This window comes from Gavia stellata, chromosome 6 (assembly GCF_030936135.1).
Source record: "Gavia stellata isolate bGavSte3 chromosome 6, bGavSte3.hap2, whole genome shotgun sequence".
NCBI lineage: Eukaryota > Metazoa > Chordata > Aves > Gaviiformes > Gaviidae > Gavia > Gavia stellata.
This window is the reverse complement of record NC_082599.1, coordinates 27,858,102-27,871,523: the sequence shown is the minus strand read 5'-3', so window position 1 is coordinate 27,871,523 and position 13,422 is coordinate 27,858,102. Positions and strand designations below refer to the sequence as shown.

At 42.1% G+C, this 13,422-nt stretch overlaps 1 protein-coding gene across 1 annotated transcript; it reads left to right on the top strand.

Annotated features, from left to right (window-relative positions):
• Positions 1-1,003: 1,003 nt before the first annotated feature.
• Positions 1,004-11,550, top strand: PDK4 (pyruvate dehydrogenase kinase 4). Its single transcript, XM_059818322.1, has 11 exons — positions 1,004-1,166; positions 2,075-2,216; positions 3,256-3,327; positions 3,905-4,089; positions 4,521-4,610; positions 5,140-5,217; positions 5,823-5,899; positions 6,623-6,721; positions 7,013-7,123; positions 7,835-7,948; positions 9,002-11,550. The coding sequence occupies exons 1-11, from the start codon at positions 1,004-1,006 to the stop codon at positions 9,143-9,145; spliced, it is 1,275 nt and encodes a 424-aa protein (XP_059674305.1). The 3' UTR covers positions 9,146-11,550.
• The last annotated feature ends 1,872 nt before the right edge of the window (positions 11,551-13,422 follow it).

The following is a 13,422-nucleotide window of genomic DNA, read 5'->3' as shown; positions in this document are numbered from 1 at the left end:
GATTTGGGACTAGTGCGTCACCAAAGCAGCTGTCTTCAGATATTTGGTCACTATTAGTCCAGGTCACAGCGATGACCTACATGTCAAGCACACTGAACCCTGTGGCCAGCATCTGATTTCGCTCCCTTTGCACCTCCACCTATTCTCTGCGCCGGCCCTGGCCGTTCAGTAGTCCCACCGCTAGCACGCCCTGCAGTTCGGACAAAGAGGCAGCTTCCCCTTCGGGTAATCCACACGACACCAGCGTACCCCTCAGGGCTGCCAATACAGCTGGCGCTACGGCTGCCCGCGGCCGGCGAACGCCGCCCTGGCCGGGCGGGCGGGCGCGGCGGCCCGGGCCCGCTCCCACAGCCCAGGGGGCCCCGCCGGCGCTCATCGGCTCCCTCCAGAAGGCCGAATCCCCCCGAGCAGCCAACGAGGAGCGGGAGGAACGCGGCGCCCTTCGATCTTGGCGCGGCCGCCCCGCCGATGACATTGCCCAGCCCCTGCCCAGTAAACAAGGTCAGCGGAGGCGGCGCAGGGCCAGCGTCCCCCCCCGCCCGGCCCCGAGGCTCCCCCGCGGCCTCCCCGGCCAGCTCGCCCCCCCTGGCGCTTCCCCCGCGGGGATGGCGACGCGCCCGCCGCCCGCGGGGACTGGGGACAGCGCGGGGGGCGGAAGGGGGAGCCCCGCCAGCGGCTGTCACGAGCCGCCCCGCGTAGGGAACGTTCCGTTAGGGGCGGCGGGGCGTGGCCTGTCGGAGCCCCGCCCCCGGGGACTGTAAATAGAGGCGGCATGTGAAGCCACCTGCCACAGGCGAGGGGACAGCCCGAGTCCTCCTGATACCTACTGACCCACCGGATACCCAGCGACCGGCCGGCTTACCTGCCACACACACAGCGACCGACCGACCGGCCGGCTTACCTGCCACACACACAGCGACCGGCCCACCGACCGACCGGCTTACCGGCTTACCTGCCACCCACCCACCCACTGACCGACCGACCGACCGACGCCTCGGGAGCGATGAAGGCCGCCCGCATCGCGCTGCGCACCGCCGCCCCCTTGGCAGGGGCCAGCGGCGGCGGTAGCAGCAGCAGCAGCAGCCGCGGCCGATTGCCGCGGGAAGTGGAGCAGTTCTCCCGCTTCTCTCCCTCCCCGCTCTCCATCAAGCAGTTGCTGGACTTCGGTGAGAGGCGGGACGAGCAGCGGAGGGTCGGGGGGAGTCCCGTCGGCGGGGGACGGCTGCAAGCCGGTCGCTCGGAGGCTTGTTTCCCCGCTGAGGGGCGAGCCCGGGGGCCGCGGCGGCAGGAGGGGGGTGCGGGAGCGGCGCCGCTCGGGCCGGTGGAGGCGGCGAGCCCCCGCCTGGAGGCGTCCGGGCTCTGCCTGCGCTGAAGGCGCTGCCGCCCCCCGGCCTGGCTGCCCAGCGCCCGGCGGCGCCCTCAAGCGGCGGGGCCGAGCCGCGCTCGGGGACCCGCCGGCCCCGGAGGTGGCGGCGGTGGGGAGGTCGCCTTGGGCGACCGCCCCCGGCCTCAGACACCCGCCGGCCGGATGCCAGGCGGCGGCGACCTGCGACTGCCTCGATCAGAGCTGAAGATACGCTACAGCTGTATTTCGGTGGTGGTAGTCGGAGTTGGGGCGGGGGAACTAAGAGTTAAATCGGCTAATGGGTGTTCTCGCGTCCTGCGATACACGTTATCGGGGAGGAGTCGTTAGTCTTGTCCCGATGGAGTGAACAAACTGTACCCAGAGCCGATTACCGCTTTGGCAGCGGCGAAGTCTGTGCTCACATGACATTTTCAGACGTCACCCTGAAGAAGCCCGTGTTTACAAAGGCTGTAGTGCTTCTTCTAGAGGATTACAAATAAGTCCCGTGTCTACATGGGAAATACACAAGTATTCCTCCCAGGAACATGCTGTGTCTTGCTGTCATGTGAACAACATTCAGCACAAACATACACATCCAGTTAGGAGAACTGGCCAGTAATAGCATAATGGTTGCAAACGAGTATAGTCCTGAAGTCTGCGGAAAGACAGCGAATTGTACTTGTATCTTGAAACTGTTTTACAAATTTTTTATTTTGGATTTATTCATAGGCTCAACTAATGGATGTGAGAGAACTTCTTTTGCATTTTTGCGACAAGAACTTCCTGTGAGGTTTGCAAACATACTGAGAGAAATTGATCTTCTTCCTGATAAATTACTAGGCACTCCATCAGTACAATTAGTAAAAAGCTGGTGAGTACTACTTGAATTCAGCCTGTAAAACAGATTAGCTTTGACAACCTGGTTGTCATAAACTTTTTTGAATACTAGAAGACAATAACAAAATACACTAGAAATGCAGTTCCTTCATCAAAGCTGAATTGCAAGCTGTTATACACGGTCCTTTTCTAGTGTATTAAAAATAAATTGAAAAACAACATGGTTATTGTTATTTTTAAGTAAGTATTTTTTTAAACTAACAGTTTGAAATATCTGGTAGAGCAAATCTCATTTCTTACTCTTTTTAAGAAGGGAGAGAAGAAAACATGTTCTGTTTTCATGTAGCATTACAGACCCTCAGAGCTAAACAAAAATGGGAGAACAGGCTATATATTTGTTTGGGTCTCTCACTGATGGAATTACTAACAGAGCTTCCATTCCATAGCATATTGCCTTGGCCTGTACAGCCACTGTTTGGAATTCAGTTAACAATCTCTGCGGTTGACACAGTGGTCGAATCTGATTTAACCTTGTTTTACTGGCACAGCTGCAGCATTTGAAAGGATGGCTGACATAAAGGGCAAAAGTATTAAGAGTGAGATCCAGAAACTGTTCTTAATCTAGCAAACAGCTGTGCCTTTGCAATATGCGTCAAGGCTGTCAGATGTTAGCACAAGAGGCTCAAGTACTTAGCTTGTGCCAAAGCTAATCAGATTTGGAAAAAAAATTGCTTTGATGGCTTCCTGATCAGTATTGTCATTTGGATCTTCTTTTGAAACACCTCTCTGCTCAAGAACTGTAAGGAGGTCCTATGTACCTAAAGTGAGGGTTTATATTCCTTTTTGTGTGGCAGGCACAAGAAAAGACTTTTAAAACTTCTATGGTTCAGGCAGTCAAGAAGTGTCCATCTGTGATTCCGTATTTGGATGGAACTTTGATACTTCAAAAATACTTCGAACTTCTAGCTGACTTGTTAAGAGTAATGATTTGGACAAGACAAAGTATTTTTCCTGTCCCTAGATTAATAAAAATCAAAGTAATAGCATATATTTCTTATGTTCTTTTTTAATAGGTACATCCAAAGCCTAATGGAGCTGGTTGAGTTCCATCAGAAAAGCCCAGATGACCAAAAAGTCTTATCTGAGTAAGATTTTCACTTGTTTCTTTGAACTTTTGATCTCAATTCTACTTTTCACAATGTAGTCAGTTTAGAATGACAGCTGTCATGAGCTGAATTTGATAATCTAGCATGAAGTGCTGTGCATAGAGGAAGCTGGTTTGAATTTCTGATCATGTTTAGCACTATTGCAAATAAATATGACCCGTTGCAGCTCGGTTTCAAGGGCATACTGCCCCTTGAACTGTCATGACAGAGAAATACCAACAAAAATTACCTGTGATGTCACATCCCTGCTTCTTTCCAAGAAGGGGTCTTTTTCCCCTTCTTACATTTCCTCTGCTCAAAACTACTATTATTGAGTAAACAGGCAGTGAATTTGACATGGATAACGATTACACCTTTTGCATTAAAAACATCAAACTCTTCTGGCTTAGGTCAGTGAGGAATTACTTTTAAAAGAATGAAAAAATAGACTGCATTTTAATATTAAGGTTGTTATGCACTTATCTGTGCTGCTGCTGGATTAGATGATGACATTGTACAAAGCTTGCCTCCATGTAGTCTTAGAATAATGTTCTAAAAACATTTCTTTTTGACCTAGCTTTATAGATACATTAATTAGGGTCCGAAACAGACATCATGATGTGGTTCCTACAATGGCACAAGGAGTAATTGAATACAAAGACACTTTTAAAGTAGATCCTGTCACCAATCAAAACATTCAGTATTTTTTGGATCGTTTTTACATGAGCCGCATTTCCACCCGGATGCTAATGAACCAACACAGTAAGTAGAAATTTTTACCTGAGGAAAAACTTCAACCTAATGAGAAACATGTTAACATAAACTTCTTAAAACTGTTGGAGATCTGCCTCAGATAATTTTGTGTCACACTGAAATGTTAGAAACTGAATGTATGACTTATAAAAGTAATGGGCAAACTTGTTTTCTAGACTACAGACTAAATATAGTAAGTCTTGTGTGGAATATGTAGGGATCTCATTCCTTACATCTGAAAGGGCTTTAGATGTTAAACTATACAAAAGCCAACATAGTTTGCTGGCAGTAGTAGCATTTTTAACTCCCAGAAGGCATAAACAACACTCAGTATTTTATGTGATTTTTATGCTGTGATCACACTGTATTAGTCTAAATTTAAGATTTTTTTATAATACAGTATTTGGAATTAAATATAGTATTGTTTTCTTCTCAAACAGCCCTTCTTTTTGATGATAAATCCAGCTCAGGGCACCCAAGGCACATTGGAAGTATTGATCCTTGCTGTGATGTTGCTGAAGTAGTGAATGGTATGTATTTTCAGATCCTTAACATTTCTCGTCATGATCAGTGTTTGTATCTGATTGCAAGCAATTTGGGTAACCAACATGTGTTGTATAGGATGCTGACTGGTTTTTATTGAAATAGCTGAAAGCAGTCTGTCAAAACACGAGCTTTTATAGGACAGAATTTAAAATACAAAGTAGCAGTAAAAAATGTGTTGGAATAAGTCCTTGCAAGTGACAGATGAGGTAGGAGTTGAAGTTGTCTGTGGTGTTGAGATTGGCCGTACCTACTGGTAGATAACAGATGCATCTGTTTTACAGAATTATCAAGTTGTACTGAAGATTTACCCATGCTGCTGTAATTGCCTATTTATTCTCAGTTCTTAATGCACACAGTGGATGCAATGTTATCATTCCTTTGAAACACAGGCTTAGAGTCTGTAACACCTTAGCAGCTAATGTAGTTAAAAATCATGTTTTGCCATGCATTAGAATGAATTTCTGCAGTGTTTGACATTACATTTCACATATCTTATTTAAATGAATATTTCAGATGCTTTTGAAAGTTCCAAGATGTTGTGTGACCAGTATTACTTAACATCGCCAGAACTGAAACTTACTCAAGTGAATGGTAAGATGAGAGCTTTTATGTCTGTCTCCCCATCCGTAGCCAAACTGCTGCTTTTACTGAATCAAAAGTCTCCCATTTCTGTCGCTATAATAGTTCATAACAGTTGATCTGTCTTGGGCTAGTTCCTCTTCATTTTCTGTTCTAAACACCTCATTTAATCTCCTGTGTTGGAACTCAAATGCCATTGTATCTTAAATACTGGATTTCCTAAAGTAATATTTATGAATTCGAGAGAACTAAGACTAACCCGTGGTAAGGAAGTGGGTCTACTGACTGACATGCTGGTTCTGGTCCAAGCTGCCTACGTGTGTCTGATCTCGGGCAATCTGCTTAACCTCTAAAATCCTTTACTTATAAAATGGAATTAATACTTGATTTTTTTGGTTTATTTAAAAATAAACTTACTAAGCAAGTGGTAATTACAATCTAAACACTGTTATGAGTGCATAAAGTTGTCTGCTCATTTGGGGGAAAAACCAAAACTGAGACTTGATTTATTTTCTTGTTTGTTCTGGCTTACAACTTGCTTATTGTAAAATTCGGATACACTACAGAAAAATGCCATCAGCCTTTTAAATCTTGCTTGTCTTTTTCCCTTCCTCTAGGAAAACTTCCAGGAGAGCCAATTAACATCGTATATGTTCCATCTCATCTTTTTCACATGCTTTTTGAGCTCTTTAAGGTATGTCATTATAAGCTGTTTCTTCCCTTAGTAGTCCAAGCTGGAGCATCAATATTTAAAATCTCTAGCTAGACCTGAATGAAGTAAAGCTTTGCATAGGATAGTGAGATTTCTGAAATATTTTTTGTTTGGGGAAATACCTTTGGCAGTTGGGAAAGGAATGATTGTAGTTTGTAGGAGAGTATTTGGACACTTCTGTGTGGTGGTGAATGGAACAGAGTAAGGGAGAGAGAGGGTAAAAGTGGGACATGGGGTTGTGACTACCGCTAGCCTTCTGCTTTTAGAGGTTACATCTATAGTGCAGGTTTGCCCTCGTGCCTTTTCTGTGGAGTGGGTGATACATCTTAAAGTAGTGAATGGGGCTGAACTAATGTGCTGTCAACATGGGGTGCAGAATTCTGGCAGCCTTCAGCAACTGCTGAACTCTGCTCTTCTCCAGATGCCTGGTGATTTTTAAGGGAGTTATGTTACTTAATTTACATTGGCTGAGTTATACGTTGGGCAAGAACAGTGTAATCCTTCAAGCATAGAAGAGTCTTGGCTATGCTTAGTCACTTATAGGTGTGAGACCTCTCTGCTCCTGTTACGCTAAATTGGTAAGTGTGTTCCTTGGAAGCTAGAAACTGATAGGAATGAAGGGTAACTCAGCCTCTGCATAGCAGGGGTATGATTTTAGTGCATAGATCCCACACTTTCTGATAATGGTAACCTTCATTTCCATAGAATTCAATGAGGGCAACTGTTGAATTCCAAGAAAACAGTCCTTCCCTTTCTCCAATTGAAGTGACAGTTGTTCTAGGACAAGAAGACCTGGCAATTAAGGTATTTTGTTGGCCTACTACAATATGGGCTTAATGTAGCCTTTATCATTGCATATGCTGCAGCAAATTCTATTAGAAGAACTTGCAGCCTCTGACAACAGATCAAAAAGATACTATGCATGAGTCTTCTGTTGATAGCCTCCATTTAGCACAATTATCTAATTGAAGATTAATGTGCTGCAAAACAATTGTTTGCATTTACTACTATTGGAAGATTTTTGTTAAAATAACAGCATTTTAAATACCATTCTTAGTAAATGTTTTTAGTTAACTTTATTCTCTCTTAACTCAGATCTCAGACAGAGGAGGTGGTGTTCCAGTAAGGAAAATTGAGCAGCTGTTCAGCTACATGTATTCCACAGCACCAAGACCAAGGATGGATGATGGTCGAAATACCCCTCTTGTAAGATATTTTCAATACTCATGTTACTAATAAGGTTGCTGTAAGTGTTGGACGGATTGGCAGGTTAATAAATTACAAAACGCTATGTTCACCATACTGCTTTGTGGGGTATCCAAAGATTACTGAGCCTCATAAATATGAATTAACACTTTCTGAAATAGATTTTTAGTATCTAGCTTAGTGGACAAAAATATGCCTTTAAAGGTATAAACAGAGAGGAACATTCCAACCTGAATCTAGCCCTGGTTTTATCTTATACTCCAATGACAGTAATTTACTTGGTCTTCACTCCCACTCAGTCCTCAAACTTACTATAAATTGTGCTATCTTTATGGAGACAAGCACAACTGGAATGGGCTTGGACTACTGTTTATCTACCAGTAGCAAACTCCTTGTACTAACCGAACTGTACTAGCAAAAACAGGCAGGGAAAATACAGAAATGTAATCTATAAAAGTAAGATGTATATATAAACCCTCCCTCTTCCACGGAGGTCTGGTGTTTTCCTTGCTTTTGGTTTTGTTGTTTTTAATGGTCAGTTCCAATGTTCTGTATGAAACTGATTAGAGATTTCTGTTTTCTTTAAGAGAAGAGGAAATGCAAAGGACTCTGTAACAGTTTAAAGTCTCTGAACACTTTCCAGCTATTTAATTTTAAGTCGTAAGAGCTAGTAAAAAAATAAATTAATTTTGTCATGTACTTTATTTTTAGGCTGGCTTTGGGTATGGCTTGCCAATTTCTCGTCTGTATGCTAAATACTTTCAGGGAGATCTAAATCTCTATTCCATATGTGGTTATGGAACAGATGCTATTATCTACTTGAAGGTAGGTATTTTGATTTGGTTAAATAAAAGATAACTACCATTAATGCAGTGAGGTAACTAGTCAGTACCATTTTAAAGTAAACGTATTCTCTGCTCACGAGTAGAAAAGCTCTCGTATTTATTAAGAAATGCCAGTAAGATTTCTAACTGGTATCTAGAATTAAAAAGGTCCCTCAGCTTTAACTAGTCTACTTGAATAACTACTAGCGAGAGCCCCATTAGTTTTTAGACTGTATTAAGATTTGTTATCTACTGGTTCATGGAATACAAAGTACTGGGAGAAAATGAAGTAACAGAAAGGTGTGAGAAACAGATCTCATTTCTTTACTGTTGTTTCTTTACTCTGACAGTCAGAAAGTCTGTATAAACTAATTCTTAAAGAGTCTAGTACCTGGTCCATCTGCCATATAACCCATATATGGGATTCAGGTATCAGTAATCTTGAATACCTGGTATATAACATGCACTGCTGGTTTTTTAAATAACCTGGAAAAAAGGACTACATAGTCTTTTCTACTTTTTGAGCTTACTCATAGGTAAATCTTGCTTTGAGTTTCTTCTAATAAACCAAAAACATAGTTCCAAGCATGCTGAAGCAGAACCAAAGAAGCAGTACAAAAGGAAGAGATGGTTCAGTTAGAAGTGTTGCATTTCTATTTAACAATTTCCCAATAGAATATGAATTTTTTTTTATCTGCAAAATATGGAAGTAGGAAAGGAACATATTTTAAAGTTTCTCTGGAATTTTGTAAATGAAAATTCTTTTCCATGGCTTCCAGGACTGCCTTGAAAATAGGTTAGAGAGTAACTCTTAAGGCCTATAAAAACGCATAAATATGATTTGATGCTATTGCATTTGTCCTGCCAAATTATCCAAAGCAAACATAGATACTGAAGCACATAAACTACTGCACCTATTGTGGAAATACTTGTGTAAATAACTTTGTTTTGTATTGTCACTGGCTTATCACTTGAAATATACTGCCTGAATTTTTGCAAAGTGGCATTATTGAGAGGTACAAACAAAGTAACTTTTTTCTTTCTTGATTTTTAGGCCCTATCAACAGAATCAGTAGAAAAACTCCCAGTTTTTAACAAATCGGCTTCCAAGCATTACCAAGCTACCTCAGAGGCGGATGACTGGTGTGTCCCAAGTAAAGACCCAAAGAATGTGTCAAAGCGGAGTGCAGTTCTCTGAAGAGAAGTTGGTATCCAGGCACCCAAGGGGATCAAGCTGGCTTCTCAAAAAAGACTAGTGTTTGGAAGTATTCATCTACCTCCAAACAAGCAAATTCTTCAGTTTGAGGACTGGCAGAAGAGAAAGAAAATAAGGATGTTATAGGCTGTATGTACTGAATGTGAAATCTTGCTGTGAACTTCAGGATGAGGACTATTTTTTTTTCTTATGATCAAAGACTTGATGCGGTAGAGGTGTGCAATTTCTGAGTCCTGTTTAATGCTTGAATTCTGAATACTGATAAATGTCAGTTATGCTGGTGTATATTTTTCTCCTAGAATAGTTATCAGCAGTTCATCTTAATACAGAACTTCTCAGGTAGATAGATGACATCTGTACTTTAAAGCTGTATTTACAACATTTGGAAAAGATCCACTTAACATGGCAGTCTTGTAGCAAGATACAAACAGCATTCAAATACAGCCTGACTGGGAGGGAGGGAGCCCTGGGAGGTAGGGAGAAAGTGTTTTCCATATATAAGGAAGTCCTGTTTTAAAAAACTGTATTCAAGTACAGTACAATTCTTATGTGATGCCTTGCTCTGTGAGTTACATCATTGCTAGATTTTTTTTTTTATCTTAAGCTGTTCATGGAAAAACTAGCCAAGTAAGGCTCCTATGCATAAGGTAACTAAGAAGGAAATTGGGATATTTTAGAAAGCTACTGGAAAGAAATGGAAAGCTACTTGGTTATAGCAGCTGTAAGGTTAGGCTACATCTAGCCTACATCCCTGCACTCCAGAAAGTGTGCTAAGTCAGTAGGTGAGGATTTTCCAAGAACTGAAGTCAGACATGCAAGTTGAAAGGAAAGGTTTTGGTGACACGTATTATATAAGTGTGATGTGGGAAACAACTGCATGTTTAAAACATGGTCTTGTGGTTCCTTTTTGTCATGGTGTTGCAAGATTAGTGGCTCAGTACACTAAACCAAAATCTGCCTATCAATCATCTTTGTCAAATTTGTATTGGACCACACTAGCTCAAAGAGGTACAAGGGGATTCTACACCTTGAAAGTTGTGATGAGCACTGAAGGTCTTTTTGAAAGGTTTTCAGGAAGAGTGGTTTTGGAACTAGAATTTTGTTCTAAGAACTGTTCATTGCAATGGAAAGGGCTTAGGAAATGAGAACTTTCAAAATACGAACAGCACTGAAAACTATAGAATTAACTTTTATGAACAGCAAAATAACGGGGAATTGTCACAAGAACAGTGCCAGTGGGAGAGAGCTGTTGGGAAAATATTCCATTCTCAATAAGCTTCTTCCTTTCCCATTTTCTTTGTGCATTTTCCCCCTTATAAGCAAGGTAAACTTAATGACAGAATAGAAGTTAAACTATTGGACATTGCCAAACTGGCCTGTCAAAGTTCATCAGGGCTGTATAACACAACTTGATTTTTTTTTTTTTTACTAATTAGCATATTATCTTAGCGTATATGATCCTGTGCAAGAAGTTGCAAGTACAGTATTTAAAGTATCCTGCTCAGTCGTATGACAGTTTTCTAAAACAGATTTGTATTTGTTGGACAGAAAGCCACTCCATACTCTACTGTGAATGTCAAGGGTTTTTTATAGGAACGAGAGAAAGCTGGAACTACCTTTGTGTTCTAGAAGTCCTGTTGGGACAGATTTCTCAATCAAAAATAAAATAGTATTCTGATATGCTTCATTTCTTTTAAAAACTAAATTTAGAAGTATTGGTGATAACTACTGAGCATAATGACTTCAGTACCGCATGAAGGCTGTTTTTATCCCAGTGAATAAGCTGCAGTCACCAAAGGTCACCAGATCATGTATCTGAGCTCAGTTCAGTGAATGAAATGGATAATAAAAATGAAGTATCTTTGTCTAGAATATATAGGTGTGAAAAAGCTGCCTTCAGTGCCATAATATACTTGAATACTTGTTGATTTTGTATGGAATACAACGTCACAAAAACATACCTAGGTAGTCATTGTTGTCAAGTAAACACAAATTATACCTCTCTGTCTGCACCCGGTAATGCTTGAACATGAGTTATGATCTCATGATACGCTGTACATCTGTAACATCACTGCAGCTACTCCAGGTAGGAGCTGTAACTTATATCTCAAAGCAACTGAAGGACATGGGTGCTGTGAACACGTCTGTAATGTTTGCAGAGAGAAGCTGCAGAACACATTCACGATGCAGAGTTGTGTATAGCACTTAAGGAACCCACGTGGAATCTCTGTAGTATAAAAATTACTTAAGGGCTATCTACCTAGATGATACAGTACCTTTTTCAGCACTTACTGAATTTTTATTCCTGAAAATAGAGCTGTAGTTCTAAGCCTTTTACTTTCATGTAGATGTTGAAATAATTTTATAATAAAATCTTCTAAATGATGGTCTACTGTCTTTATTTTCTTCTAAGAAGTCTAGTGCAAGCAAGGGCCTTTTTTTATTTAAGTCTTATCAAATGGAGTTGAGCAAAGCAGCTTTCATACTGTGTCAAATAGATGTAGCAGGGGAGAGAAACACTGAAACAGCAGTCCGCTTACGCTTAATCTTGCATCTGCTGGGAGTTTATGTAGTGCCTAAAATCAGTGCATCACCTTATTCATTCTAATTAGGATAGCATTCATCTTCAGAGATGAAAATCCTTCATGAGTGCATGTTCTATCCTCTAAAATACGTATTTGTTTTTCAGCTGTAAAGAATATGAAAATTCACCATCTGTTTTAGTTTTATATAAAAAAAAGACATCCATCATCAAGTCTATATTTAACAAATAACTTTTTCCACAGGCTCTTCCAGCTCTGAAGCAATGGGGCAACTGGCTTTTAATAGCTGGCTTCTAAGAGAATGGTACTTATCAGACGGAACAGACTGTGCCATGATAAAAGTCCTGTATAACCGGTGCTTTAATGGACTTGTGTTTGCCTGGGAATATCCTGCATGTCCTTTAATTTTAAGAAGATAGAATAACTGTAAAAATGTGTGTAGGTACTTTACCTGAAAGAGGAGAGGTGAAAAACAGCCAGACTCCGGGTGTCTGGCAGTAAATCTACAAGTGACAGCCTTGTGTGCTGAGTTTTCCCTTCTTAACAATGTTTTTTCACCTTTTTAACAATGTTTTTTCACCTATAATGCCAGCAAAGCAGATCAGATGGTGTAAACTTTAAGTGTTTTGCAGTTACAGAAACGCCCCACTCTGACATATATCAGTATGTGAGGTGTGTTGGGAGAAACAACCCAGAACTAAAGTACACCAGGGACTTCAATAAGCTACTACAGAAAACAAAACCAACAACAAAAACACCCATTGTGTTTTCTTTTCCCCATCCACCTTTCCTGTCTTGCAGTCCCTAGAGACAGGACTAGCACGTTTCCCCTCAGGTTTTTCCAAGCAGAAATACAGATACATGGATTCTGTACCTCACCCACGGCAGGCTCGGGAGACATACGCACTGCACGTGGGAGCGGGGCATGCCGTGGATGCGGCAGGAATGTACCCCACTTGCTGTGCAGCTCCGTGTAGAGCACGTGGCCCCAGCAGGCAACGGGCAGTCTCTCGGCAGCACGCCGGTTCCAGCCAACCTCCTGCAGTCCAGAAGGTGCCAGAAGTTGAAATGCTTTTTTTTCCTTCCCCCGCACGAACCCAGTGAGTGACAGAGGACGTGCACCCGGCTCCTGATTCAGTAAAGCACCAGAGGTACTGGGACTGCCTTGCTTCTAGCGCGTCAGAGGTTCACTGACATCAGCAAGTTTACTCACGGCTAAAAGGCATTCTGGTTTCACAGGAGATAAGCAGATGTTGCACTTCCCCCCTTTGCCCCCCCCCCCCCCATCAGGACCTTACAAAGCTGGGTTCCTGATGTCAACAGAAACCATGCCAAAGCACCCTGTTTTCTCTTCCAGATCGTTAGCTAAAATGCATACACTGATTTTGTTACTGGTGCCTTGGGCACACATCTAGATTAATCTCCCTGGAGCCTTGATAAGCGGCTGTTCATTATCATCTTTTTTCCTATCTCTTAACCAAGCTTTCAAATCCACCAGACTTTGCCCTTAGCATGCAATATTGTCCTTCCCATAGCATTATTACAAAACAAGCTTTGCTACATTTGATAAGAAACACTACTGGACTGGAAAAATACATTATTTTTTTCCCCTTACAGTAGTGATGATGACTTGAGAGGATCAGGTTATAACCCTCAAGAATTGTCTGCCTTTAAATTCTTGAGCAGTTTTGGCAAACGGCAGGTAGAACTTGGCAG

What these genes read in the sequence shown, in the direction of transcription:
- PDK4 (XM_059818322.1), top strand. Translation starts at nt 1,004, where the DNA reads ATGAAGGCCGCCCGCATCGCGCTGCGCACCGCCGCCCCCTTGGCAGGG. An exon ending in GATGCTAATGAACCAACACA is followed by an intron (nt 4,090 to 4,520) that starts GTAAGTAGAAAT and finishes CTTCTCAAACAG; the next exon opens with CCCTTCTTTTTGATGATAAA. An exon ending in ATGGTCGAAATACCCCTCTT is followed by an intron (nt 7,124 to 7,834) that starts GTAAGATATTTT and finishes CTTTATTTTTAG; the next exon opens with GCTGGCTTTGGGTATGGCTT.